This window comes from Bactrocera oleae, chromosome 5, assembly GCF_042242935.1.
Source record: "Bactrocera oleae isolate idBacOlea1 chromosome 5, idBacOlea1, whole genome shotgun sequence".
NCBI lineage: Eukaryota > Metazoa > Arthropoda > Insecta > Diptera > Tephritidae > Bactrocera > Bactrocera oleae.
The window spans coordinates 25532403-25558717 of record NC_091539.1 but is presented as its reverse complement, the minus strand read 5'-3'; the positions used below and the strand labels follow the sequence as shown (position 1 = coordinate 25558717).

At 33.3% G+C, this 26315-nt stretch overlaps 1 protein-coding gene across 2 annotated transcripts in view; it reads right to left on the bottom strand.

Moving 5' to 3' along the window:
- LOC106624428 (uncharacterized) overlaps nucleotides 1–26315 on the bottom strand; it is a 157165-nt gene that overhangs the window by 105007 nt on the left and 25843 nt on the right. For both annotated transcript variants that reach the window (XM_036376786.2, XM_070110806.1), the window contains exon 4: nucleotides 12399–12573. In XM_036376786.2, coding sequence (XP_036232679.1) covers nucleotides 12399–12573 — 175 coding nt within the window. The remainder of the gene's footprint in view (nucleotides 1–12398; nucleotides 12574–26315) is intronic.

Below are 26315 nucleotides of genomic sequence, written 5' to 3'. Positions count from 1 at the left end.
ATGTTGTATTGTACCACATAACAAAGGCAATTAGAGGTCTAGGTTTGAAATTATTCTATGATTATACCTGGCTATGATGGTAACGAGTTGCGCAAGTGAAGGATCCTTCTCCAACATAAAATTGAAAAAAAAACGACTCCGTACATGTATGGAGGAAGATCTACTCATTGACTTAGTTATTTTTAGTTCAGAAATAGATACTGCTGTATACTGCGCGTGCTAGATTTTGACGATATCGTTGCAGTATACGTAAAAAAGACTCATGAAGAGTCGTTGCAGTAATATAATTTCAATATATTCATATAGTTAGGTTAGGTTATATACTGAAAACACGTCTGATTATATTAACGACCATGTAGAAATAAATTGATGAGTAATTTTTCGATGAATTGCATATAATTATGACCTAAAAAAAGAGGCCCTACAAATATATATATATCCCTAGCGTGAGTCCACACATTCTTAATTCTGTATATAAGTACGACGTAGTATTAAAAAAAAAGGAGTTTGTAAATTTCATTTTATGTTCTTTTTCATATACTTTTGCATTTATTTTTAAGTTTTATTCATACTTGTATGTGTGATATCGTAAAAACGTAAAGTTGATGTATAATATCAATAAGATATACAGTCACTCACATTTATTTTATTTTATTACAAAAAGTCCTATAGTAACAAAACAATAAAAATATATATTCAAAGTAACGTAAAATTAAGCACATGGAGCAAAAACGGAGCTAAGGCTCTATTTTCGCCTCACATTGAAAGTCGGGCAAACTGTATTTCTACCGAATATTCCGTAATATCTATTCGAAGCTTTATTATAAGCCTAAATATTTGTCATTTGAGTATCGTAAGTCAGTCAGTGAAGTTTAAGTGAGTATTTTTTTAAAATGTCGCAAAATCTTAAACAGTCTTTTTTGGATGAACGCAATTTAGTCATACATCCCGATTTACAAGGAAAAATGGAGCGTGAAATAGCAAATTTGGTTAAGAAAAATTGATTTCAAATAAGCAGCGTGAGTCCAGACCTAAGAAATTGTCCACCAGAGATGAAAACTTTGTTTTACGAGAAATAAAGTAAAGACCTTTTACTTCTGCCCCCAAACTGCAATGGTCGAAGAATCTTCAGGGACTAAGGTTAATCCAGAAACTATTAGAAGATTATAACGAAAAAATTAGTTTCATTTTCGAGTAGCAAGAAGAAAACTCCTGATTAGCAAAAAAAAAATAAACATGATCGACAAGAAATTTTGCAATAAAATTTATGGATAAAGATTTCTCATATTGGAGAAATTTAATTTATTCGGATGTGATAGAAGAAATAAAGTGTGGCGTAAGCCAAACCAAGAGCTTGATGCCAAAAATATAAGGAAAACTGTGAAGTACGGTGGTGGCTCAGTGATGGTGATTTGAAAGAAAGCGTGCAAAAACTTGGTATTGAAGACAACTTTCAATTTTATCAGTACAACGACCCAAAACATACGGCGCTTGATGTAAGAAGTTGGTTGTTGTATCACAGAACTTAAAACAACGAGAAGGTGCAAATTGAATTTTGTATGATGCTCGATTGGTTGGCTGAAAAATTGAGATCAAGGAGTTCACCATTTTCTGTAATATTTGCTGTTATTTAACAGAAATGAGATTTTATATCAACGTTTTCTGACAAATTACGTATCTCCCAATTTGAAATGAATGAGAAAACAAAAAATACAAATGCCACTACACATATGCATGATTATTTTTTGCCATATAAACGATTTTTATGATGAAAAATTGATAAAATATGATTTTTTTGCACAAATGCTACATTGATAAAATGTGAAAGATTATGCAAGAAATGATATTTTACTATTTTCATAATATTCTAATTTCAGTTCTTACAGAATTAATAATTTATGTATGTACATATGTATGTACATCAATATGTTATATTATATAATATACTTGTAATAATATATTATCAATTATCAATGAAAACATGTGAGCGCACTGCTCTATATGTAAGTATGTATGTACAAATATTCGTACGACCGCGCAAAATAAGTAATGCATACACAAATCTACATACATTTAAGCGTACAAATGTAAGTACGTCAGCCAATAGGCAAAATACAAACATTGTTGTACAAAAACAACAATTGTCTCAAATAGTCGCAGAAATCAATATGGCAGCCAAATTGACAAATCCTAAATTTGTAGCAAATCACACACCAACAACATTGTTAAGAGAGCGTATGTTTACAGATTCACCGCTGTTATAAAAGCGATGTTATTTGTTTCTCGTGCATGTGAGGTAAACTCCTTGATAAAATCCTACAAATTGTTCGCTGTCGAACCTGCACCTTCTCGTTGTTTTAAGTTCTCTGACCACACATGCACGAGAAACAAATAACATTTCTCGCTTTTATAACAGCGGTGAATCTGTACACATACGCTCTCTTAACATAACCAAACGGCGAATATTGAAGAGAATATATATGTATGCCAAACTGGGAATATTGATATGCTATTTGAAACATATTACCTTTTATTGAACTATTATTTATTATTATTTTTAAATTATTTTATGTTAATTCATTTTTACTTTCTTGTGGGTTATTAATAATTTAAACATATTTTGATATATTTCTTAAAATAATTCAAGTGCTTGACACCATTATGGAGTCATAAAAGTACAGACTTGTGTTTTGCCGTCGGCATTTTCATATCATGTGTAAAAATATTTGTAAATTTGTCTACAAACAACATACATATGTATGTAGATATGAACACTCATTACTTCATGCGAAATCTCCGCTGCCACGGACAACCAATGGCCGAAGCTCACGTTTTTTGTTTTCTTGTCAAAGAGTCACTGTGTCGAAGGACTGACGCGACGACAAAGCGTCACAACAATGTGTTGTTGGTAGAAAATCCGAGATGTGCCGAAAAATAAGCGAACCCTCGCCGATTGTCATCGCTTCCCTTGCCGCTCTAACAGCTTTGCCCACAAATCATTGTAGGTATGTATGTTTTTATATGAACATGCATACATATTAACGAAGATTTTTGCGAGCCACGGAAAAATATTTTAGAATTGTGAAATATGTATTTTAAATCGACAAAAGCTTTGTTGCCACTTTTGTCATTGATTTCTGTGTTTGCAGGGTTCTCACTTTTCCCTTCTAGAGGGAACATCAGAAATATGTTCAATTTATGATTTCTAGCTTTTGCCATCGTCGCGAAAAGACGCTTGTTGGCAAACGCATGCTCGGAGAGATGTGTAAGTCGTTTGCTTTTATGAATGAAACGACTTAGCTTATTGCTTGGGCGCCAGCGTTCATGAATGAAAATGTTGTTGGTGTGTGATTTACTACAAATTTAGGATTTGTCAATTTGGCTGCCATATTGATTTCTGGTGCTGATGCTATTTGAGACAATTGTTGTTTTTGTACTTTACTTATTTTGCGCGGTCATACGCATATTTGTACTTACATACTTACATATAGAGCAGTGCGCTCACATGTATTTATTGATAATTGAAAATATATTATTATATTATAACATATTGATGTACATATGTACATACGTAAATTATTAATTCTGTAACAATTGAAATTAGAATATTCTTACATAATCTTTCACATTTTATCAATGTAGCATTTGTGCAAAAAAATCATATTTTATCAATTTTTCATCATAAAAATCGTTTATATGGTAAAAAATAAACATGCATATGTGAAGTGGCATTTGTATTTTTTGTTTTCTCATTCATTTCATTTCATTTTTCTCTTTATGTTGGGAGATACGTAATTTGTCAGAGAACGTTGTTATAAATTCTCATTTCTGTTAAATAACAGCATATACTACAGAAAATGGTGAACTCCTTGATCTCAATTTTTCAGCTAACCAATCGAGCATCATACAAAATTCAATTTGCACCTTCTAGTTCATTTACATTCTCTGTATGAACATGCCTACATATTGACGAAGATTTTTGCGAGCCACGGAAAAATATTTTAGAATTGTGAAATATTTTAAATCGACAAAAGCTTTGTTGCCACTTTTGTCATTGTTTTCTGAGCTTGCAGGGTTGTCACTTTTCCCTTCTATAGGGAACATCAGAAACAGAGAACGTATATCATAGAGAAGGTTCAATTGCGGACCAACGTGTGAATTGTAAAAACCTAACAAGATTTTATTAGTAAATTTCACCAAATCTGGCTCGGTAGGAGAAATTTTAACAGTGGCGCGTAAACAGAGCTGAGCATTCAATGAAAATTATGCTCAGAGACTTGCTTTGATATTACAGCTGCACGTTAGCCTTCTGGCTTATATTTTTATACGTTTATATGCAATCATATTTATTGATATGAATATCATTTTGCGAATTTTTATGAATGCATGCAAAACTGATAAGATCTATTAAATTATGGAATTTCGAAATAATATTTATAGTCAATTTGGGCATTTAATAATATTATATAGTTTTTACATAATATGCATTCTTATATAATTTTATATCTTTTATCATATTAATCTTATATAGTCATATTTACATTTATCTGAACATGCGCATTTGAATGTACGCATTCAGAAATTCAAATCATAATTTATCACTTATCAATACACTATATGCAGAGAATGTTAATAAATATATAAATATTCATATATTAACATTCTCTGCTATGAGTGCGCACATTGATTTATATGTCAACATATATATGTATGTATGTATATATAACATTGCCAAGAAATAATGCATACACAAACCAACCTACATACATATGAATATCCGTACACATGTATATATGTCACCTGCAAAAACTACAAACATTGTTCTACAAAAACAACAATCGTCACAAGTCAATATGTCAGCCAAATAGGCGAAGCCAAAATTTATAGTAAATTGCACAACAACAAATTTCTGATATTCCCTCTAGAAGGGAAAAGTGACAACCCCTCAAATATGAGTATTAAAATATTTTAGAATAAAAGTGACAACATAGTATATTTGTCGATTTACAATTCATGAAACTTTTTAAAGAAAATATTCAATATTCCTCTGATTTATGTATACAGTAAGCCCCGGTTAAGTATCAATACTCCAATCCCTCTTATCTGCCTGTGGCTTGCTGCATCTCAGGTTTTTTTTTTAATTTTTTAAGGAAAACGGTTATATTTTTTTATTAAATACATAGAAATTATATTTTTGGTACCACTCCTTAAGTACCACAATCGCTTATGTACCACAAAGCACAAAAAATCTGCATCTTTGGTTTTGGCACTTAACCGGGATTGACTGTATTTGTCAAAGAATGTGCGTATGTGAATATGCGAATTTTTTGTACACACATCTGCCCGTATATATGCACATGACTTGTTGACTTTGTTTCCATTTAGGCATGCCACGTTGTATATGAATAAGGGTTGATTTTGCACTTGCCATATGCGATGTATGTTTGAAAGAGTGTGTATGGTTCTGATTTCCCATGAAACAATGAGTGTACATATTTACATACATACGTTGCATATAGACAAATTAACAATTATAATGGGTACTTTCATATTTGTTTACATGCACACATAATTATACATATACATACATATATATGTATAAGAATATTTGCGACTGCTTGGTCTTTTCTTATGGAGTTATGTCAAGCAAGAGGAGTACAAAATCAAACCCAGAAATCTGATTGAACTGAAGCAGTCCATTAGATAGATATTTGAGGCAATCCCGACGAACCCTCCAGCCCGCATTAATTTTCTAATTAGGTGTCGCATATGCGTGGCTGAGCATGGAGAAATAATTAATTGTATAAAATAAAATAAGATTTTCTATACAATACAAAAAAAATTAATGTAATGCATTGATTAAAAAGAAACTTATTACGGTTTATTTTTGTAGCACGATTCGTGAGCCGCCCTGTATATGCAGAATATCTTAAAATTATATGTAAATTCGTTTGCGCATTGTAAATATACGAATCTGTAAGCGTACATTTCGTAACATTGAATTTAGCATTATTTTTCTCTTTTAACATTCAAAATGCTCAATTCTGCTATTTTGCGCTCCGCAGGGGTAAAATTCTGGTGAAATCAGCTTATAATTTGTTTGTGGTGAAATGCACTAATGTTGGCGAGTAACCCTTCGTCAAGAGGAACATTTTGACAATCGGCACACCATGAACCTTCTCTATGATATACGTTCTCTGTCAGAAAGATGTTCAATTTATGATTTCTAGCTTTTGCCATCGTCGCGAAAAGACGCTTGTTGGCAAACGCCTGCTCGGGGAGATGTGTAAGGCGTTTGCTTTTATGAATGAAACGACTTAGCTTATTGCTTGGGCGCCAGCGTTCATGAATGAAAATGTTGTTGGTGTGTGATTTACTACAAATTTAGGATTTGTCAATTTGGCTGCCATATTGATTTCTGGTGCTGATGCTATTTGAGACAATTGTTGTTTTTGTGCGGTCATACGCATATTTGTACATACATACTTACATATAGAGTGCGCTCACATTTATTTATTGATAATTGAAAATATATTTTTATATTATATAATATAACATATTGATGTACATATGTACATACATAAATTATTCTGTAACAACTGAAATTAGAAAATTATGAAAATCATTTCTTGCATAATCTTTCACATTTTATCAATGTAGCATTTGTGCAAAAAAATCATATGTTATCAATTTTTCATCATAAAAATCGTTTATATGGCAGAAAATAATCATGCATATGTGAAGTGGCATTTGTATTTTTTGTTTTCTCATTCATTTCAATTCATTTATCTCTTTATGTTGGGAGATACGTAATTTGTCATAGAACGTTGTTATAAATTCTCATTTCTGTTAAATAACAGCATATACTACAGAAAATGGTGAACTCCTTGATCTCAATTTTTCAGCTAACCAATCGAGCATCATACAAAATTCAATTTGCACCTTCTCGTTCATTTACATTCTCTGTATGAACATGCCTACATATTGACGAAGATTTTTGCGAGCCATGGAAAAATATTTTAGAATTGTGAAATATTTTAAATCGACAAAAGCTTTGTTGCCACTTTTGTAGTTGTTTTCTGTGTTTGCAGGGTTGTCACTTTTCCCTTCTATAGGGAACATCAGAAACAGAGAACGTATATCCAGAGAACTTAAAACAATGAGAAGGTGCAGGTTCGACAGCGAACAATTTGTAGGAATTTATCAAGGAGTTCACCACATATGCACGAGAAACAAATAACATTTCTCGCTTTTATAACAGCGGTGAATCTGTAAACATACGCTCTCTTAACATAACCAAACGGCGAATATTGAAGAGAATACAATATGTATGCCAAACTGGGAATATTGATATGCCATTTGAAATATATTCCCTTTTATTGAACTATTATTTATTATTTTTTAAATTATTTTATGTTAATTCATTTTTACTTTATTATGAGAAATATATCTAAATACTTTTAAATTATTACTAATAAAGTTTTTTGATATATTTCTTAAAATAATTCATTAATTGTACTTGACACCATTATGGAGTCATGCAAGTACAGAATTGTGTTTTGCCGTCGGTATTTCACATTCATGCTTCAATTTTTCTTTTCAAATGCATGTGTAAACATATGTAACAGGACATACATATATTATGTCGTTTACACATTTGTATGTATTTTTATGTAGATATGTACACTCATTACTTCATGTGAAATCTCCGTTGTCGAAGAACTGACGCGACGACAAAGCGTCACAACATTGTGTTGTTGGTAGAAAATCCGAGATGTGCCATACACACTCTTACAAACATACATCGCATATGGGCAAGTGCAAAGTCAATGTGTGTACAAAAAATTCGAACGTACTTACGTAAATTCTTTGACAAATACAGTCAATCCCGGTTAAGTGCCAAAACCAAAGATTCAGATTTTTTTTGCTTTGTAGTACATAAGCGATTGTGGTACTTAAGCGAGTGGTACCAAAAAAAATTATTTCTATGTATTTAAAAAAAAATTACCGTTTTCTTTAAAAAATTAAGAAAAAAAAAGTGAGATGCAGCAAGACACCGGCAGATAAGAGGGATTGGAGGAGTGATACTTAACCGGGGTTTACTGTATACATAAATCAGAGGAATATTGAATATTTTCTTTAAAAAGTTTCTTGAATTGTAAATCGACAAATTTACTATGTTGTCACTTTTATTCTAAAATATTTTAATACTCATATTTGAGGGGTTGTCACTTTTCCCTTCTAGAGGGAATATCAGAAATTTGTTCAATTTATGATTTTTAGCTTTTGCCATCGTCGCGAAAAGACGCTTGTAGGCAAACGCATGCTCGGGGAGATGTGTAAGGCGTTTGCTTTTATGAATGAAACGACTTAGCTTATTGCTTGTGCGCCAGCGTTCATGAATGAAAATGTTGTTGGTGTGTGATTTACTACAAATTTAGGATTTGTCAATTTGGCTGCCATATTGATTTCTGCTGCTGATGCTATTTGAGACAATTGTTGTTTTTGTACAACAATGTTTGTATTATTCTTGTATGTAGATTTGTGTATGCATTACTTATTTTGCGCGGTCATATGCATATTTGTACATACATACTTACATATAGAGCAGTGCGCTCACATGTATTTATTGATAATTGATAATATATTATTATATTATATAATATAACATATTGATGTACATACATAAATTATTAATTCTGTAAATATTGAAATTAGAAAATTATGAAAACAGTAAAATATCATTTTTTGCATAATCTTTCACATTTTATCAATGTAGCATTTGTGCAAAATAATAATAATTTATCAATTTTTCATCATAAAAATCGTTTATGTGGCAAAAAATAATCATGCATATGTGAAGTGGCATTTGTATTTCTTGTTTTTTCATTCATTTCATTTCATTTTTCTCTTTATATTGGTAGATACGTATTTTGTCAGAGAACGTTGTTAACATTCTCATTTCTGTTAAATAACAGCTAAACTGTACAGAAAGTGGTGAACTCCTTGATCTCAAATTTTCAGCCAACCAATCGAGCATCATACAAAATTCAATTTGCACCTTCTCATTGTTTTAAGTTCTCTGGTATATCATAGAGAAGGTTCAATTGCAGACCAGCGTGTGAATTGTCAAAACCTAACAAGATTTTAATAGTGGATTTCACCACTTTTGGCTCGGAAGGAGAAATTTTAACAGTGGAGAGTGAACAGAGCTGAGCATTGTATGAAAATTATGCTCAGAGACTTGCTTTGATATTACAGCTGCATGTTAGCCTTTTGGCTTATATTCTTATACGCTTATATGCAAACATATTTATTGATATGAATATCATTTTGCGAATTTTTATGAATGCATGCAAAACTGATAAGATCTTTTAAATTATGACATTTCAAATTAAAATTTATAGCCAATTTGGGCATTTAATAATTTTATTTAGTTTTTACCTAATATACATTCCTAATATATATTTAATATTATAATAATAGAGATTAAATTTATTACAATATATGTATGTATGTACATCTTTTATCATATTAATCTTATATAGTCATATGTATGTACATATGTATTTGAATGTACGCATTCAGAAAGTCAAATCATGATTTTATCACTTATCAATACACTATATGTGCGCGCAATGATTTATATGTACACGCACATATCTACATAAAATTGCCGAACAAATAATGCATACACAAACCAACCTACATATCTGTGTGCGTACACATGTAAATATGTAACCCGCAAAAACTACAAACATTGTTCTACAAAAACAACAACCGTCACAAGTCAATACGTCAGCCAAATAGGCGAAGCCCAAATTTATAGTAAATTGCACAACAACAACATTTTCATTCATGAACGCAGGCGTAGTTTTAACAAGCAACCTCGCTTCATTCATAAAAACAGATACCCCCACATCCCCGCGAGCATGCGTTTGCCAACAAGCTTTTTTTCGCGACGATGGCAAAAGCTAAAAATCATAAATTGAACAAATTTCTGATATTCCCTCTGGAAGGGAAAAGTTGCAACCACGCAAGCCCACAAAACACAGAAAAAATTGACAAAACTGGCAACAAAGCTTTTGTCCATTTAAAATATTTTACAATTTTAAAATATTTTTCCGTGTCTCACAAAAATCTGCGTCAATATGTATGCATGCTCATATATAAACATACATATTTACGATGATTTGTGGGCAAAGCTGTTAGAGCGGCAAGGGAAGCGGTGACAATCGGCGGCCGTTCGTTAATATTTTTTCGGCACAGCTCGGATTTTCTACCAACAACACAATGTTGTGACGCTTTGTCGTCGCGTCAGTCCTTCGACACAGTGACTCTTTGACAAGAAAACAAAAAACGTGAGCTTCGGCCATTGGTTGTCCGTGGCAACGGAGATTTCGCATCAAACAATGAGTGTACATATTTACATTCATACGTTGCATATGGACAAACTAACAATTATAATGGGTGCTTTCATATTTGTTTATATGCACACATAATTATACATATACTTACATATATATGTATAAGAATATTTGCGACCGCTTGGTCTTTTCTTATGGGGTTATGTCAAGCAAGAGGAGTACAAAATCAAACCCAGAAATCTGACTGAGCTGAAGCAGTCCATTAAATAGATATTTGAGGCAATCCCGACTTGAACCCTCCAGCCCGCATTAATTTTCTAATTAGGTGTCCAATATGCATGGCTGAGCATGGAGGAATAATTAATTGTATAAAATAAAATTAAAATTTTTTATACAATACAAAAAATATTGATAAAAAGAAACTTATTACGGTTAATTTTTGTAGCACGATTCGTGAGCCGCCCTGTATATGCAGAATATCTTTAAATTATATGTAAATTCTTTTGCGCATTGTAAATATACGAATCTGTTGGCGTACATTTCTTAACATTGAATTTAGCATTATTTTTCTCATTTAACATTCAAAATGCTCAATTCTGCTATTTTGCGCTCCGCAGGGGTAAAATTCTGGTGAAATCAGCTTATAATTTATTTGTGGTGAGATCCTCTTAAGTTGGCGAGTAACCCTCCGTCAAGAGGAACATTTTGACAATCGGCACACCATGAACCTTCTCTATGATATACGTTCTCTGTCAACACTTGCTTCGTAGCTCTCTCTCTCTTTCTTTATCTTGGCTCACTAGTGGATGCGTCATACACCCTAACCACTGCAACTTATTATATTATATTGAACTTAAAGGCAACTGAAGAAGCTAAGTTTAATATTATATAATGAGTTGCTGTGAAAACTTCAAGCAGAGATGATTTTAATATAATTTTAACTGACAGTGAAAAAAATATAATAATAAAACTCAGTGAGTCTATGACCTATAATATAACTTAATAAACTACCAAATTTGTAATCCATTTACGATTTTGATGTCGAGTAATTACTGTTGAATTGTTTCTTTCTGATAATAGTTGGATTTTACTTTTGATCTTTTACATTATGCAAAAGTATAACTGAAAAGCTAAATGTGTGCAAAACCGTGTATAAAAATTGAGCAATGGCAAAATTGCTCAAATGTGCACAAGAGAGTACTACGACGACGAATGTAAAATGAATCTGTATATCGTGAATGAATTTGTAAACATAAGTGTGTCGTGTATGGCTACTTTGGAAGTTCATTTCAAAAATGTTTTCACGGGCGAAGGTTATATGCTAGTTTGGTCATTAAACTTTTTTCTGGGATGAAATACATACATTTCTACATATTTCATATAAAAATAGTCTTCATTGATTCAACTAATGGTGCACAAAATGCTCCTAGAATGTGAAATGTGGACCGAAATTGTGATACCATTCACAGGTACATTTCTTTTACAAATGTATAACAAAATCTGAAAAACGAAAAACTTTGCTAGTTCTTTCTAGCCACTTTGCTCGATATAAACAATATTCAATTCGAACTAAGGTTACTTAATAAATAAAAATATTTATTTAATGAGCTATCGCTCATTAAGTAATGTTGAACATATTCGTCACATGGGAAGTGGGCGTAGTATCATCCTAATTCACCCATTTCCAAAATAAAACAAAAACAAAAAAATGTTATTCCTGTACCAAGTTTAATTTCGTAGCGTAATTTTTGTCTTAGTTATAGCACTTTATGACTTCTCGTTTAACGGCATTTTGTAGGCATGGCAATAGGCAGATTTTTACGATTTCCAATACCAACTCCTCATAGTGTCAAGGAATTCGTGTAGCAAGTTTTAGGAGTTAGAACCCGCCGTATGGTGAATAAGTCTATTATACTATGGGTTGGGACAGTATAAAAATAAGATCCACTCCACTTCATCATGAGAAGTAATAATATCTAGTTAACAACTCTTAATTGCATAAGTTTATCAGTATGTTATCTCGATAGTTACCTTCTTGAATCTTTTCGTTTGATATTAATTGTTGAGTTTGGTAATGAAGGCGAACTACTTCAACTACAGAATCGAACTTATATAATGCATGCCTAATGTCTTCGACGGGTAAATCTTCAGGCACATCCATAACAAAGAGAGTGAATGTTTTTTTCGGTCGACAGGGAATCGCTATCTGTAAAGATATTATATTTTCATTTAATTAAATTACGTACTTGGTAATTATTTTGAAATAAAAAAATAATAATACGTTATAAAATAATATTGTAAGAAAAAATTTATGGTTATTAAATATTAACGCCTTTCTGAATGGTTAAATCTCTTACCAAACGAATAATTCTAATACGAGAGCTGTCCGATAAATACTTAGCCTACAAAAGGAAAATAACTAAAGAAAGGCTAAGTTCGATGTAGCCGAACCTTTTATACTCTTTCAAAACTTTGTACTAAACAAGTAAGGAAGGGCTAAATTCGGGCGTAACCAATTTTATACTCTTGCAACTTGCAAGGATCAAAGTTGGCGAAATATTATACTAAAGAATGTTGCGAAAGAATTCAATAATTATTATTCCACGAAATCGTGAATGGATAACAATCAATTTAGGCATCTTATTTTTTTTAAACATATTTTAATCACGTCAACAAAATTATATTAAAATCATCCGTAAATGAGAAATATGTGATATAAACTCAACCGAAGAAGCTAAATTTAATATAATGAGTTGATATGAAAATGTCAAGTAGAGGATCGGTATTTCTTATTTTATCGATATAAGTGCAGACTGATTGCATTCATATTCCCACACAATTTTTAGAAAAACTTCTTCATTTAATTTTATTAAAGTCTCACACATTTTGTCAGGTGGAAAGTCGGAAATCATTATACAGTCGAATTCGCTCGGGACCTGAAAATCACTTCACTGTATAAAAAACTTCATTATGTAGAAACTATGATTGTTTTGTATTTTAATTTAAAATAATCAATAAGTTTCGTTTGAATTACATTCTTCCATATCAAATTTTTAACTAAACCAAATCCTCATCTCCATAAAGGTTCTGATTCAGTTAATGAATGAAGAAACTTGTCCTAATGCACGTAATGCCTCATCAGATCTGCCAACTCTTCAACGGTCAAATCGTCTTCATCGTTATCTGAATATGTAAAAGTGTATCAATGTTGACGTATATACTACTTTTTTAAATGAAGACTCCAAAGCAGCCAAATCCGATATTGAAAGAAAGTCCTCTTTATCTCAATGTTTAAATGGATTCTGCGTGGCACCTTTTGAAAATTAAAAGTGTGGAGGGCATAATTTATTGCTTCACGAACTCGTGTTTGTCGCGAAAGCTTCCATGTAATATCCTTCAGTCATTGGCTTTATTTTAAGTTCTTTTCAATTGGAAGCGTAGAGAATGTAACTGTTTAGTACGGCCATATTAGTCATTCTTTAAAAAACAAAAATACTAGTGTCTGGTTTTGCGGCTGCAACTAACATGACCAGACATTTGATCATAAGTATCCACGGTTGAATTTGATTAGTTGTAAGATTCAATTATTGCTGGTTTCTTCGACACATAATCAATGGTAGGTGATTCGTGCATAGTAGATATCATGTGAACAGTTTTGTTTGATTTTGTATAAGCTTATTATGAAGTGCTAACATGGAAGTGTCAACACAGGGACATAGATTATGCTTGAATTTTACGTGAATTTCTTTTTTATTGCTTCTTATAATCATAAGTAACGTTAACTTATTGGTTCGGAAAGCATCTGTTCAGCTAAACTTATAAAGGTTAACCCATAATCTACTGTTATATTTCTGTTGTAGTTTTGATTAAAAGTAAAACTCTAATGGTGCTTCTATCATCAAAATGTAGACAGGGACCTACGGAGCAAAGAATCAAAGAGCTTCTTACATTATAAATGGCTATGTTTCAACGTATCACTCAAAACTAGGACGCCAAGAGGATCATTAAGTTCTTATTTTCTAGTCAGCGAGGTTGTGGTAGTTTGTTTTTTGTACTTGCTTCCCGTGATTTGAATGTCCTCATTAATGCGAAGAAGTATTTCATCAATTATGTTTGATGTGAAATATTGTTGAAAACACTTTAACGGTTTTATAATACTTTCACTTCCTCTTTTTAATAACCCAACGATTACCCACCTCCCGCCCAACCGACGCGAGGGGCGCATTCCGCATACGTGCGGAATTAGCCGAGTCAGAAAAGGCAAGAGAGTTTTTTAAGTGTTGAGATCTAAAACTGCTCAGCTACAGAAACAAAAATTTCAACAGCTAAGATCTAAAGTTACAATATAATAAATTGTTACATTTTCATTTATTAAGAGAAAACAATAAAGTCTTTTTAATTTTGAAAAGTGAGTCAGATAAGTCAAATGTGCTGGAATGAGAATTAAAATCATGACATATACGGCGGAATGGCTCGTTTAGTTCAAAATTTGATCTACAGGATTTTAGCAGTAAAGGTCTAAACTGCCTCGAAAGGCGAACCGGGATATTAAATTTAATTTCAGACAGGAGAAAAGAACTGCAAACAGTTCCATTCAAAAGTTTCACTAAGAATGTTATGCCAAGCATTTCCCTACGACTAGAAAGTGTAGGTAGATTAATAAGTTTTAAACGACTAGTGTATGGAGGTAGACTTACCCTAGCATCCCATCGGAAATGCGCTAAGGCGAAAAGTAAAAATTGTTTTTGAACCGACTCTAACTTGTCAGAATGGATTTGGTAGCTAGGGTTTCATACCACAGAGCCATATTCCAATATAGGTCTAACCAAAGTTGTATAAAGTGTTTTAGTAATATACGGATCTCTAAATTCTTTAGACCAACGTTTAACAAAACTGAGGACAGCTTTTGCTTTCAAGGCCATGGTATCAATACGAAGACTGAAATTAAGCTTAGGGTCAATATTAACTCCCAAATCAACATAGCTTAAAACTTGCTCTAGAATATGGTGTTTTATTACATAAGAAGAGGGGTGCACAGATCTACGGGAAAAGCACATCGTCTTACATTTATTGAGATTCAATGGCAAATCATTTCTATCACACCATGCAACCAAATTGTTTAAGTCTGTTTGCAACAGACAACTTTCCTCAGTTGAAGTGTATGATTTAAAAGGTTTTACATCGTCAGCGTATAATAAAATTTTTGAAAATTCTATTACTGAAGAGATATCGTTAATAAACAACAAGAACAGAATCGGGCCAAGATGACTACCTTGCGGAACACCTGAAGAAACATTAATTGTATCTGAAGGTGTATCCTCAAATATCACTCGTTGTGTTCTATTATAAAGATAGGAAGATACCCATTGAAAGAATCTTGGCTGAAAGCCCAGCAGATCAAGTTTATGTATGAGAATGAGATATTTACTTTATCGAAAGCTTTGCTAAAGTCTGTGTATATAACATCCGTATGCTTATGTTCCCTAAAACCCAATGATACATGGTTTACAAATTCAAGTAAGTTTGTTATAGTCGAGTTCCCTTTACGAAATCCATGCTGAGATGAGGAAATTAACGGAGAAATCGAAAAGGTTATATGGTCAGTGATGATAGCTTCAAAAAGTTTAGGTATAACTGATAGTTTTGCGATACCTCTATAGTTTTCAATGTTGGATCTAAATCCACTTTTATGCAAAGGGACTATAAATGACTGTTTCCATATTGAAGGAAATATACCGTGTTTAAGGGAGGAATTAAATATCCTTGTCAAAGGGAAGTAAATATATTTGGCACTATTTTTTAGGAAGCATGAGGGTATCATGTCTGGGCCATAACTAAAAGATGGTTTTAACTTATTTAAGTTAAAAAGGACGTCTTCTTCAGAAATAACTGGAGCATTAATTAAAGTATTCGAACACAGCACTTGCTGATAAGAAAAAGTTTTGGAAGAATTATTACAGTAGTTTGACTTGAAAAATTCTGCAAACATATTGGATATAATATCATTGTCACTTGAAATGATAGATTTGTATTTCATTGCGGACGGAAATTTGGAAATCCTGCGTTTGGAGTTGACGAAATCATAAAACGATTTTGGATTACTTACAATATTTTTTTTTACTTTATTTAAGTAATTATTATAACATTTTTTGTTTAGGTCAAAATATTGTCGACGCAATAGAGAATATTTAGAATAGTCGACAAGTGAACCGGTTTTTTTAAAATGTTTAAAGGCTCGAGTTTTTCTGTTTTTCAATTTATATAACTCTTTCGAAAACCACGGACTTATACTTTTGCTTTTATTAACAATTACTATTGGAACATACTTTTCAAATAATTTCATAATAATGTTATTAAAATGAGAGACACTCAATTCAATACCACCATTATAATAGGGCCATGATATTGTAGAAAGTTCTGTATTTAATTTTTTTAAATTAGCTTTTGCAAAGTTAAACTGAGTACAGAAGCACGAAGTTTGATGATTATTATCCCGTACAATGCCTGAGATTTCGACAGATATTTCCAAAGCAGGATGATATGAGTCCTCTGGTAGAACAAGAGGATTACTCTGAATAACGGAACACTTTGCAGAGGTATCAACGTATACTAAATCTAAGCATTTACCAAATTTATTCGGAATCAAATTAATTTGGTTCAGACTCAACTCGGACATTTTTTCGAAAAACTCATTAAAACATGACCGATTGCAAATCGGCACGATATAGTCATCGAAAGATTTCCACGAAGCACACGGTAAATTGAAATCACCTAATACAATTATTGAATCTGCATTAATTGCCATCGAGGTAGCACTATTTAGTAAAGAAGCATGCTGCATGTATACAGATAAGTCCGAATGGGGTGGTATATAAGATAGGGTTAAATAAATAAAGCAACTAGTAACGTATACTCTAATACATTTAAATTCAAATGAGTCGGTCCCTGGAACAAGAATATTTTCAGATGGGATAGAGGAATGCACGGCAAATAGAACACCTCCACCGATTCTGTTCAGTCGATCACATCTAAAAATTTGAAATTCGCTGTTTAAAATCTCATTATCAAAAATGTGAGGTTTTAACCAAGTTTCTGTAAAACCAATTATATGGAAATTAAAATTGGAACTGTTCAAATACAAGTCAGTTAATTTTGTATTAAGACCTCTAACATTTTGATAATAAATGTTATGCGAATTTCTACCAATCAGTTTTTTATATCGGTGGTTGCTTTTGGTAATTTAACAATGTTTTCCTCAGGTTGACTTCTAAGTTTAGGTTTAAATTCGCGTACAAAAGTCCCAGGTGGCCGGAATGAACTATCTAAGATCTTTTTGAATGTTTCAAGAGATACGTCTATTTTAAACGATGATATACTTCTATCATAATTAAAGTTAAATTTACGTATATTGATATCATCGATTTTTAAACGTGACGAAATGTAAGATTTAATGTCCTCCACCAAGGTATCTTTGGCAAGTCTCGAAATAAATATAGACTTTTTAGGTGGAATAACTATCAAATTATTAACTGATGCTATTAAGTTATTAGGGGGAGCCTCTGGAATTGTAAGACACTTATTACTATTATTAGATAGAGCTTTTGGGGAATTGAGCTCTTTGGAAGTTGACGGCTTATCACCTTGAGGGCAAGGAGAAGAGAGATTTATTAGGTTTTGATCCTGAAATTGTATGAACAATATTTCTCGCAGGAGTCCTGTGTAAAGTTTTTTGTGTTGATGGTGGTGCAGACGACCAAACTTCCACATTATCTGCATTTTCGCTTCCATCTAATGAAAGTTCATCCATCCCGAATGATCCGAAACTCCTCTCTTTGCTTTTTGATAGAGCTCATGATCTCGTGCTTTGATGACAAGCAAAACAACGAAACACCACTAAGAATCCCGCAGAAATAAATTGGGAAATCAGTGGGTTATTTGTGAGATCAGATTTTTTAGTGACTTCTACGTGTGTTTCTAATCTTTATGTAAAGAGATTTGTATAGTTTTGTTTTTAAGAAAGAGTGGGTTTTTTGTCGCAGAGTATTGTCTTGCTTGACAGTATTAAAAGTCAACGTATATACATAGTTTGGTTAGAATTCCCCGCAAACGTTATTTAAACTTAGACTTCCGCGTAAATTATCAAAAGATATTTGTTTATTGAGTATATAAAAAAGAAGTAGGGTCCATGTTTAGGTTATTTAAAACATGTAAGTGTTTTCAAATATTAAAATACCCAAGAAATACATTAATAAATCTCAAAACGTTGCGAGGGCGAGATTTAGTGTTCTACAGTTAAAGCGCCTCGGATTCTAGGCCTTTCCGATTACAAGCAATTTAAGCTTTTCTGATCCCGTCATATTGCTTCCCACCAGGACAGATATTCCTTGCTTTGTTTTTCACCAAAGTATATCTCATTTTTAAAGGTCAATGTTTTATTTGGCGATCTCATCGGCATTAATGATGTCGTTTTCAATCAACTTCTATAACGTTCATTACTCATTCTTCACGATTATGTACATATGTATGTTGGCATCAGCACTTTCCCCATACAGCGTATATTTAACTTGGCTAACCAACCTGTACTTGCCTCCAATTCATAGTGCCCTAGTGCTTCAATAATAATCCAGATAAAGGAAGATTCTTACCGCGTACAACAATTATCCATTTAGTACTGCTTCATCGATATTCTCAAATTAGCAATTTCGAAGTCGTTTGCGTTTGGTGCCGTAAGAAAAATTTCACACTGATTAGCAATATCTTATTTTTTCCTTCCTAAACTTTGTTATAATCAATAGCTTTTGTTCAATGGAAATGCTGCTTCGATGCGTAATTTTAACTTCACAACTGCAATAGCTAAAATCTCTATTTTCTCCTATCCTATTTCTGAGAACACGCAGTTACATATTATTATCACAGATTGATTTTTTCGATAAAATGTTCGCTGTAGGAACTGGGGTTCTACATATTCAGTGTATGGGGGCTTGAACTATTGTAGTCAGATTTTGACAATTTTTGGCTAAAATGTGGCTAACTCTATACGCACTATGCCAGCTTAAGTTTTTATCCAAATTTAGTCGATATCGGTGGAGTAGGTCTTGATATAAGGGTTATATGGAAACACTGTAAAAAGGGATTTACATTGAACGAATGTGGTTATGTACATATCTCTAACATTAAACCTTATAGAGGGCGTTGCCACGTCCTTTTTTAAATTTTTTAATTTTTAACCTACAGGTGCCTCTTGCTACTGCGATTCCTTGTGCCAAATAACAGTTTTGTATCTTATATTACTACTGAGTTATGGCACCTTAGAACTTTTCGTTTAAGAGCATTTCGTGGGCGCGGCAGTAGTCCAATTACGCCCAACTACGAACTCTTCCTTTCTTTTTTGCCAAGGAGCAAATGTATTCAGTTTCATAACGACAATTTACCCAAATTACAGCTTACACTGACAGACACTCATCCGGATTTCAACTCGTCTCGTTATCGTATTCATTTTTATATATTATATATGACCCTATATCTATCTCGATTAGTATGAAGTGATACAAACAACGCATAGGTGAAAACTTTTATACTCTGTAGCAACATGTTGCAAGAGTAAGAAGATATGTACTTGTAGTTTATTCGGAATTCAACGTGTTTTGTCATCCTGTTCATTTATATATATAATATAATATAATATATAACTCGATAATTGTCTCGATTAGTTTTAGGTGATACAAGCAACCGTTAGGTGAAACAAACTATTATACTCTGTAGAAACATTTTGTACTTATATATACAATTTTGGAAAATGTCGATTAATTTTTTAAATTAGTCTCCTTGTAGCTCGGTACACTTACCCAGCCATGCTCCAACTCCCCTAACCCATCTGAAATACTTGTATAATATAATATATCCTTGGAGGCGATTTCGATTCAAAGATTTGCCCGGCAAGTGACTTTCAAGTTTGGAAACAAAAAGAAGTCGTATGGAGCGAAATCTGTAGAAAATGGTACTCGATGTGAATGACACTTTGCGAATCCCATAAAATGGTGAAGACCACGTTACACTGTCCTAACGGCTGGAAAAGGAGGTCGCCTTCGAAACAAGTTCACAGGTTGAAGTCGACTGTTTTATTGTTCTTTAGTCTCTGGTATGTATAAGTTGGCCCATCTTCCGTTGACAGTCGCGAAACGACACATAAACTCCTTTGGATTGCAGTTTTTTGATTTACATATGTAAGTATTAGTGACAAAGCAACCACTATTACAGTACTTTAAACGATTAGAAAATATTTTTTTTCATGATAAATATTTTATTTTGAAATTGTGGAAATGGTAGGAGAAATAAGTAAAGAAGGGCTAAGTTCACAGGACGAGCTCTAAAAATTTGTAAGTTCAAGTGTTTTTATACGGTTTTGGTATAATGTGTAGTGGGCAGATTCGGGTAAGCCACAATTTTAATGATCATGCCTTCGTATTGGGCAATTGGATTTTTTCCAACTATCGACTGGACTTCACAACATCACCATGCTCCATACATAGTCGCCATTTCTATTCGTTCATAACGATTTGTTATAAAGATTACAGTTTTTTTGTTTTTAAATATATAACCCAAATTAATTTCCAAGTATATTTCCTCATCAGTTTCAACTTGGTACATTATAATTCTCACAAAAGTTGTATCTTATTAAACCGTTTTTTATGTGGAACAATGAATTTACTGAATTCTGTTCTTTACAAACAGTTTCGAAAGACTCGAAATAAAGGGTGTTTTTTTTTCTAGAGGTATAGAACTTTAAATTGCAATAAAACACCGATGGATTATTCGATTGACATGAATTTTATTTATCCGAAAGATAATCTTGTGGCATTACATTATAAATATGATTTCTGTCATATGACCGCCACCGCTGGCTCGGATATACCTAGTCCAATCTGGACGTATAATATTCGATGACTTTTTCCAACATTTGTGGCAATAACACGCGAATGTTGTCTTCCAAATGGTTACGCGTTTGTGGCTTAAGCACATAGACCAATGACTTTACATAACATCACAGAAAGTAGTCTAGCGGTGTTAAATGACAATATCTTGGAGGCCAATTCACAGGTCCCAAATGTGAAATTAGGCGGTCACCAAACGTGTCTTTCAATAAATCGATTGTGGGACAAGCTGTGTGACATGTTGCGCCGTCTTGTTGGAACCATAGCTCCTGGACATCATGGTTGTTCAATTCAGGAATGAAAAAGTTAGTAATCATGGCTCTATACCGAACACCATTGACTGTAACGTTCTGGGCATCATCGTTTTTGAAGAAGTACGGACAATGATTCCACCAGCCCATAAAGCGCACCAAACAGTCAGTTTTTCTGGATGTAACGGTGTTTCGACATATAGTTGAGGATAGCTTCACTCCAAATATGGCAGTTTTGTTTGTTGACGTAGCCATTCAACTGCACTTCTGCTTCATCGCTAAAAAAAATTGTCGACGATAAAAAGATAGTGCTAGTGCGCGATACGTATTCCGCACAAAACCATTATTTTCGAAATAAAATTGCACTATTTGCAAGCGTTGTTCAGGCGTGAGTGAGTCTATTCATGATTAATGCCAACTTAAAAATCTATACCTAGAAAAAAACACCCGTTACTTGACAAAGTTTCAGAATCTGTAACATATTCCACCGCCAAAGGCATTAAATCACCTTTCAATTAAGTCTTGTGATTACAGCATTATGATGCCAACTGAGGTTCCATGTCATAAACGATGGTTTTCTACAAAACTTTTAAGGGGTGAATAATTAATTAATAAGTTAATTTCAACTTAACTCACCGTTAACAAAATTATTAAAAAAGGGAGTCGATTTAGGCGGGTGCTTGAGGATCTTATCGCTAGCGAGTCGAAAATTCTAAAAAGCGGGAAGTTGATGTGGCGCTCAGGCCCGTAGACGATAAGCGAATGAAGTGCGCGCAGGATCGCTATTACTTCGAATGAGGTGTATCTGCTGCGGAGACCATCCTATTTGTTTGCTGAAGGGCGCGATGCTGTGGTGTCTTAAGTTGTCCCGTGTGGTGATGTATGAGTGTGGTGTATTGTAGTGGGTTATACTAGGGTGCGCCAGTTCTTGCCGAGTAGAGTGGCGTGTATGTGTAGGGGAGGCTTATCTCATTTAAACATCCTGGGCCCCCTAGGCGAATATTTTGCCTAGTATTACCCATATTGGCTGTAAATGTTGGAAGTATTTCGGCGTGCTGCTGGTAGAGTAGCCGAGGGCGCTTAATGTAAGCAAATTTATTTTGCGTGTTTATTTGATTCACTATTTTGACGACTTGTTATTATATATTTATGTGCTCGTGAAATTGAGAGCTCGTTGAAGAGATCAATACACTTTGTACATAAGTATGCACGGATTGTTTGTGTGTATGTATGTTTATTTTTTAATGCAATTGAGAGCTCGTTGAAGAGATCAATGTGCTGTTTTTTTTTTATATGCAATCCTGCTTGTTTCTTACAAGGGGTATTGCCGGATAATTGCCTATGAGGACTTTGAATATATGTAAAATTGTAAATATATATGTAACATATGAATGTAAGTATGTTGTTGGAAAAAATGTTTTTTTTTGTTTTTAATAATTTTAATTTTTAATAAATTCGTTTATCATATATTTGTTTTATCGCCGTTTGATTATATTCGAAATTTATGATAATTGTTTCTTTTTTGAAATGGATATTAAATAACTTTATTAGGTCCCAAATTACAGATATATTAATTGCCGTTTGTGTATATAAATGTGTATATATACGTATGTATGTAGGCTCGCACAGCGAAGAGAGCGCCAAAGCAAAGTAAATAATGTGCAGGTATTTGACCGTATGCACTTTGTAAATATATTTTTGTATGTATATATGTTTATTAAAAATATATATTTAACGATATATAGAGATGTGATATATAAGCGTTATTTCGATATGCATATATGTATGTTTGTTTGTTGTGTTTTTATTTATTTCTCTGTCTTGTTTTAGATTTTCTATTTTGCCTTTGCTTACTTATTATGTGCAATCCTGCTTATTGCTTTATTAAACACAAAGGGGTATTGCTGGAGAAATTTGCAAGTATATACTTGAATTCGTTTTTGATTTTTGTTTCTTGATGGTGTATTTGAATACACGAAGCTAAGCATAAATAGGCATTGAATTATTGTTGTTCTTAATAATACATCTTTATGTTGGTATATATACAATATATAATATATATATTTTACCGAACTGTTGTAGTTTGGTGAACGTATTTGTTATTACAGGTTCTATATATATAAAACTGTAATCTTTACATACATATATGCATGATAAAATAAAGGAATAGGAAACGATACGACTCACTTTGGGGTCCACCAGGGGTTTTGGCGACAATATTGTATACCATATGTGTGTATGGTATACTTGTGTGTTGCTTTTTCCGCTTGTGGCTCTCTCCCAATTTCTGCTTCGCAGTGCTGATTTAGGCTGGTGTGGTTGTTGTTGTGTCCTTTTGAAGTGATTATGTTTTTTTTGTTAGTTTTGACTCGCGCCCGTTCTTTTTTTTAATTATGTATGTATTTTTGTTGTGGTTTTGTTGCTATTCGCGCTCGTATGAAATTTTGTGTTATTTCGCGCCCGTTTTTTTTTATAATTGTTGTTTTTTACCTCTTGTACATATGTTTGTGTCACTCCACACTTTCTTTTTTTTTTTAAATTAACTTTTTAACAATCTGTTTTTTTTCTTCTATGTGTATATGTATGTCAGTTCACTCCACAGCACTTTTTAGTCACTTGTTATATATTATATACATAGTTTTTGTTTTTTTTTTGTTCGTTTGCATGTATATATTAACGTTTAGCCACTTCACAACTGTTTTTTTTTTTTTTGTTACTCCATAGTGCCGCTCACTATGGCTCCAAGGATCATGAATAATTAATTAATAAGTTAATTTCAACTTCACTCACCGTTGGCAAAATTATTAAAAAAGGGATTCGATTTAGGCGGGTGCTCGAGGATCTGATCGCTAGCGAGTCGAAAATTCTAAAAAGCGGGAAGTTGATGTGGCGCTCAGGCCCGTAGACGATAAGCGAATGAAGTGCGCGCAGGATCGCTATTACTTCGAATGAGGTGTATCTGCTGCGGAGACCATCCTATTTGTTTGCTGAAGGGCGCGATGCTGTGGTGTCTTGAGTTGTCCCGTGTGGTGATGTATGAGTGTGGTGTATTGTAGTGGGTTATACTAGGGTGCGCCAGTTCTTGCCGAGTAGAGTGGCGTGTAGGTCTAGGGGAGGCTTATCTCATTTAAACAAGGGGCGCAAATAAATTTGTTCTTCCCTAGCACAAGCCACTATATTGATCATATTAGTGCTGTGGGAAAGTACGTATTTTCTACCGAATGGCATAATTCTAATCGAAATATTTTCGCTTAAGTTTACTGAGATACTAGAGACCCGTCGCAGATCTGGTAGCTCTGATACACTTCAGAAAAACTGTGAACGTTGTTTATAAAAACAAAGCGGCCCGTTCCAGCTTCGCAGGGGTTTAAAAGATATAGCCTATGTCACTCAATGATATAATCCAGTAGTTTTCATTTATTCATTATTTTATAAATTTGAAGTAAAACAATTCGCCTTTCCCTATATATATGAAGATTTCCTGCTATATCTGGAATATCCAAATTCATACACTACATTTTTACTTATTTACTTTTTAAATTTATACCTATTTGTTTTATTGTTACAACAATCACTATATTACATAATGTCTTTATATACAACGTTCACAGCTTTCTTGTCTTTAGACAGTACGAACATGTTTTCCCTAGAGTTTACTCTTGAAAGAGCGACATACAGTTGGCCATGTGAAAAACAGTCAAGGCTCAAATCTAAGCCTGCAACGTTGAAGGTTTATCCCTGCGATTTATTAATGGTCATTGCAAAAGATGTCTTTACCGGAAACTGTAAACGTTTAAATTGAAAGGGTAAATTCGATGGTATCTGAGGGATTCGGGGAATCAATACATCTTCTCCGGTACTCAAGATGAGTATTGTGCACTCTATTATAAAAGTTTTCAGTGATTTTATCAGCAAACGCGTGCCCTTACTAAATTTTGGTGGATTCAGGTTTCTTAATAAAATAACAGGACAACCTACTTTCAACACCATTTTGTGAGGAGGGAGTCCAGACGGGTTCAAAAAGTTTAGAAATTCTGTACGAAAATGAACAGCATCTTCCAAATCGAGAACAGTATCGACCGAGTAGTATTTTTTCGCCGCGCATCAATCTTTTTTTATACTCTCGCAACCTGTTGCTACAAATTATACCAGTTTTGTTCACCTAACGGTTGTTTGTATCACCTAAAACTAATCGAGTTAGATATAGGGTTATATATACATAAATGATCAGGATGAAGAGAAGAGTTGAAATCCGGATGACTGTCTGTCCGTCCGTCCGTCTGTGCTAGCTCTAACTTGAGTAAAAATTGAGATATCTTTATGAAACTTGGTAGACATGTTTCTTGGTACCGTGAGACGGTTGATATTGCAGATGGGCGTAATCGGATCACTATCACGCCCACAAAACGCCATTTTTCAAAAATAAAAATAAATATAAATAAATTGCCATAACTAAGCTCCACAACAAGATACAAGGCTCTTATTTGGTATACAGAATCACAATAGGGAGGGGCATCTGCAGTTAAACATTGTTTTAAGTAGGCGTAGTCCCGCCCCTAATAGGTTTAATGTGCATATCTCCTAAACCGCTAATGCTATAATAACAAAATTCACTGGAAGCAAATGTTTTTAGCACCTACTGTGTGAAAATGGGTGAAATCGGGTGACAATACCGTCCACTCGCCATATAACGGTACTGTTAAAAAATACTAAAAGCGCGATAAACCAAGCACTAAACAAGTCAGAGACATTAAATTTTATCTCTG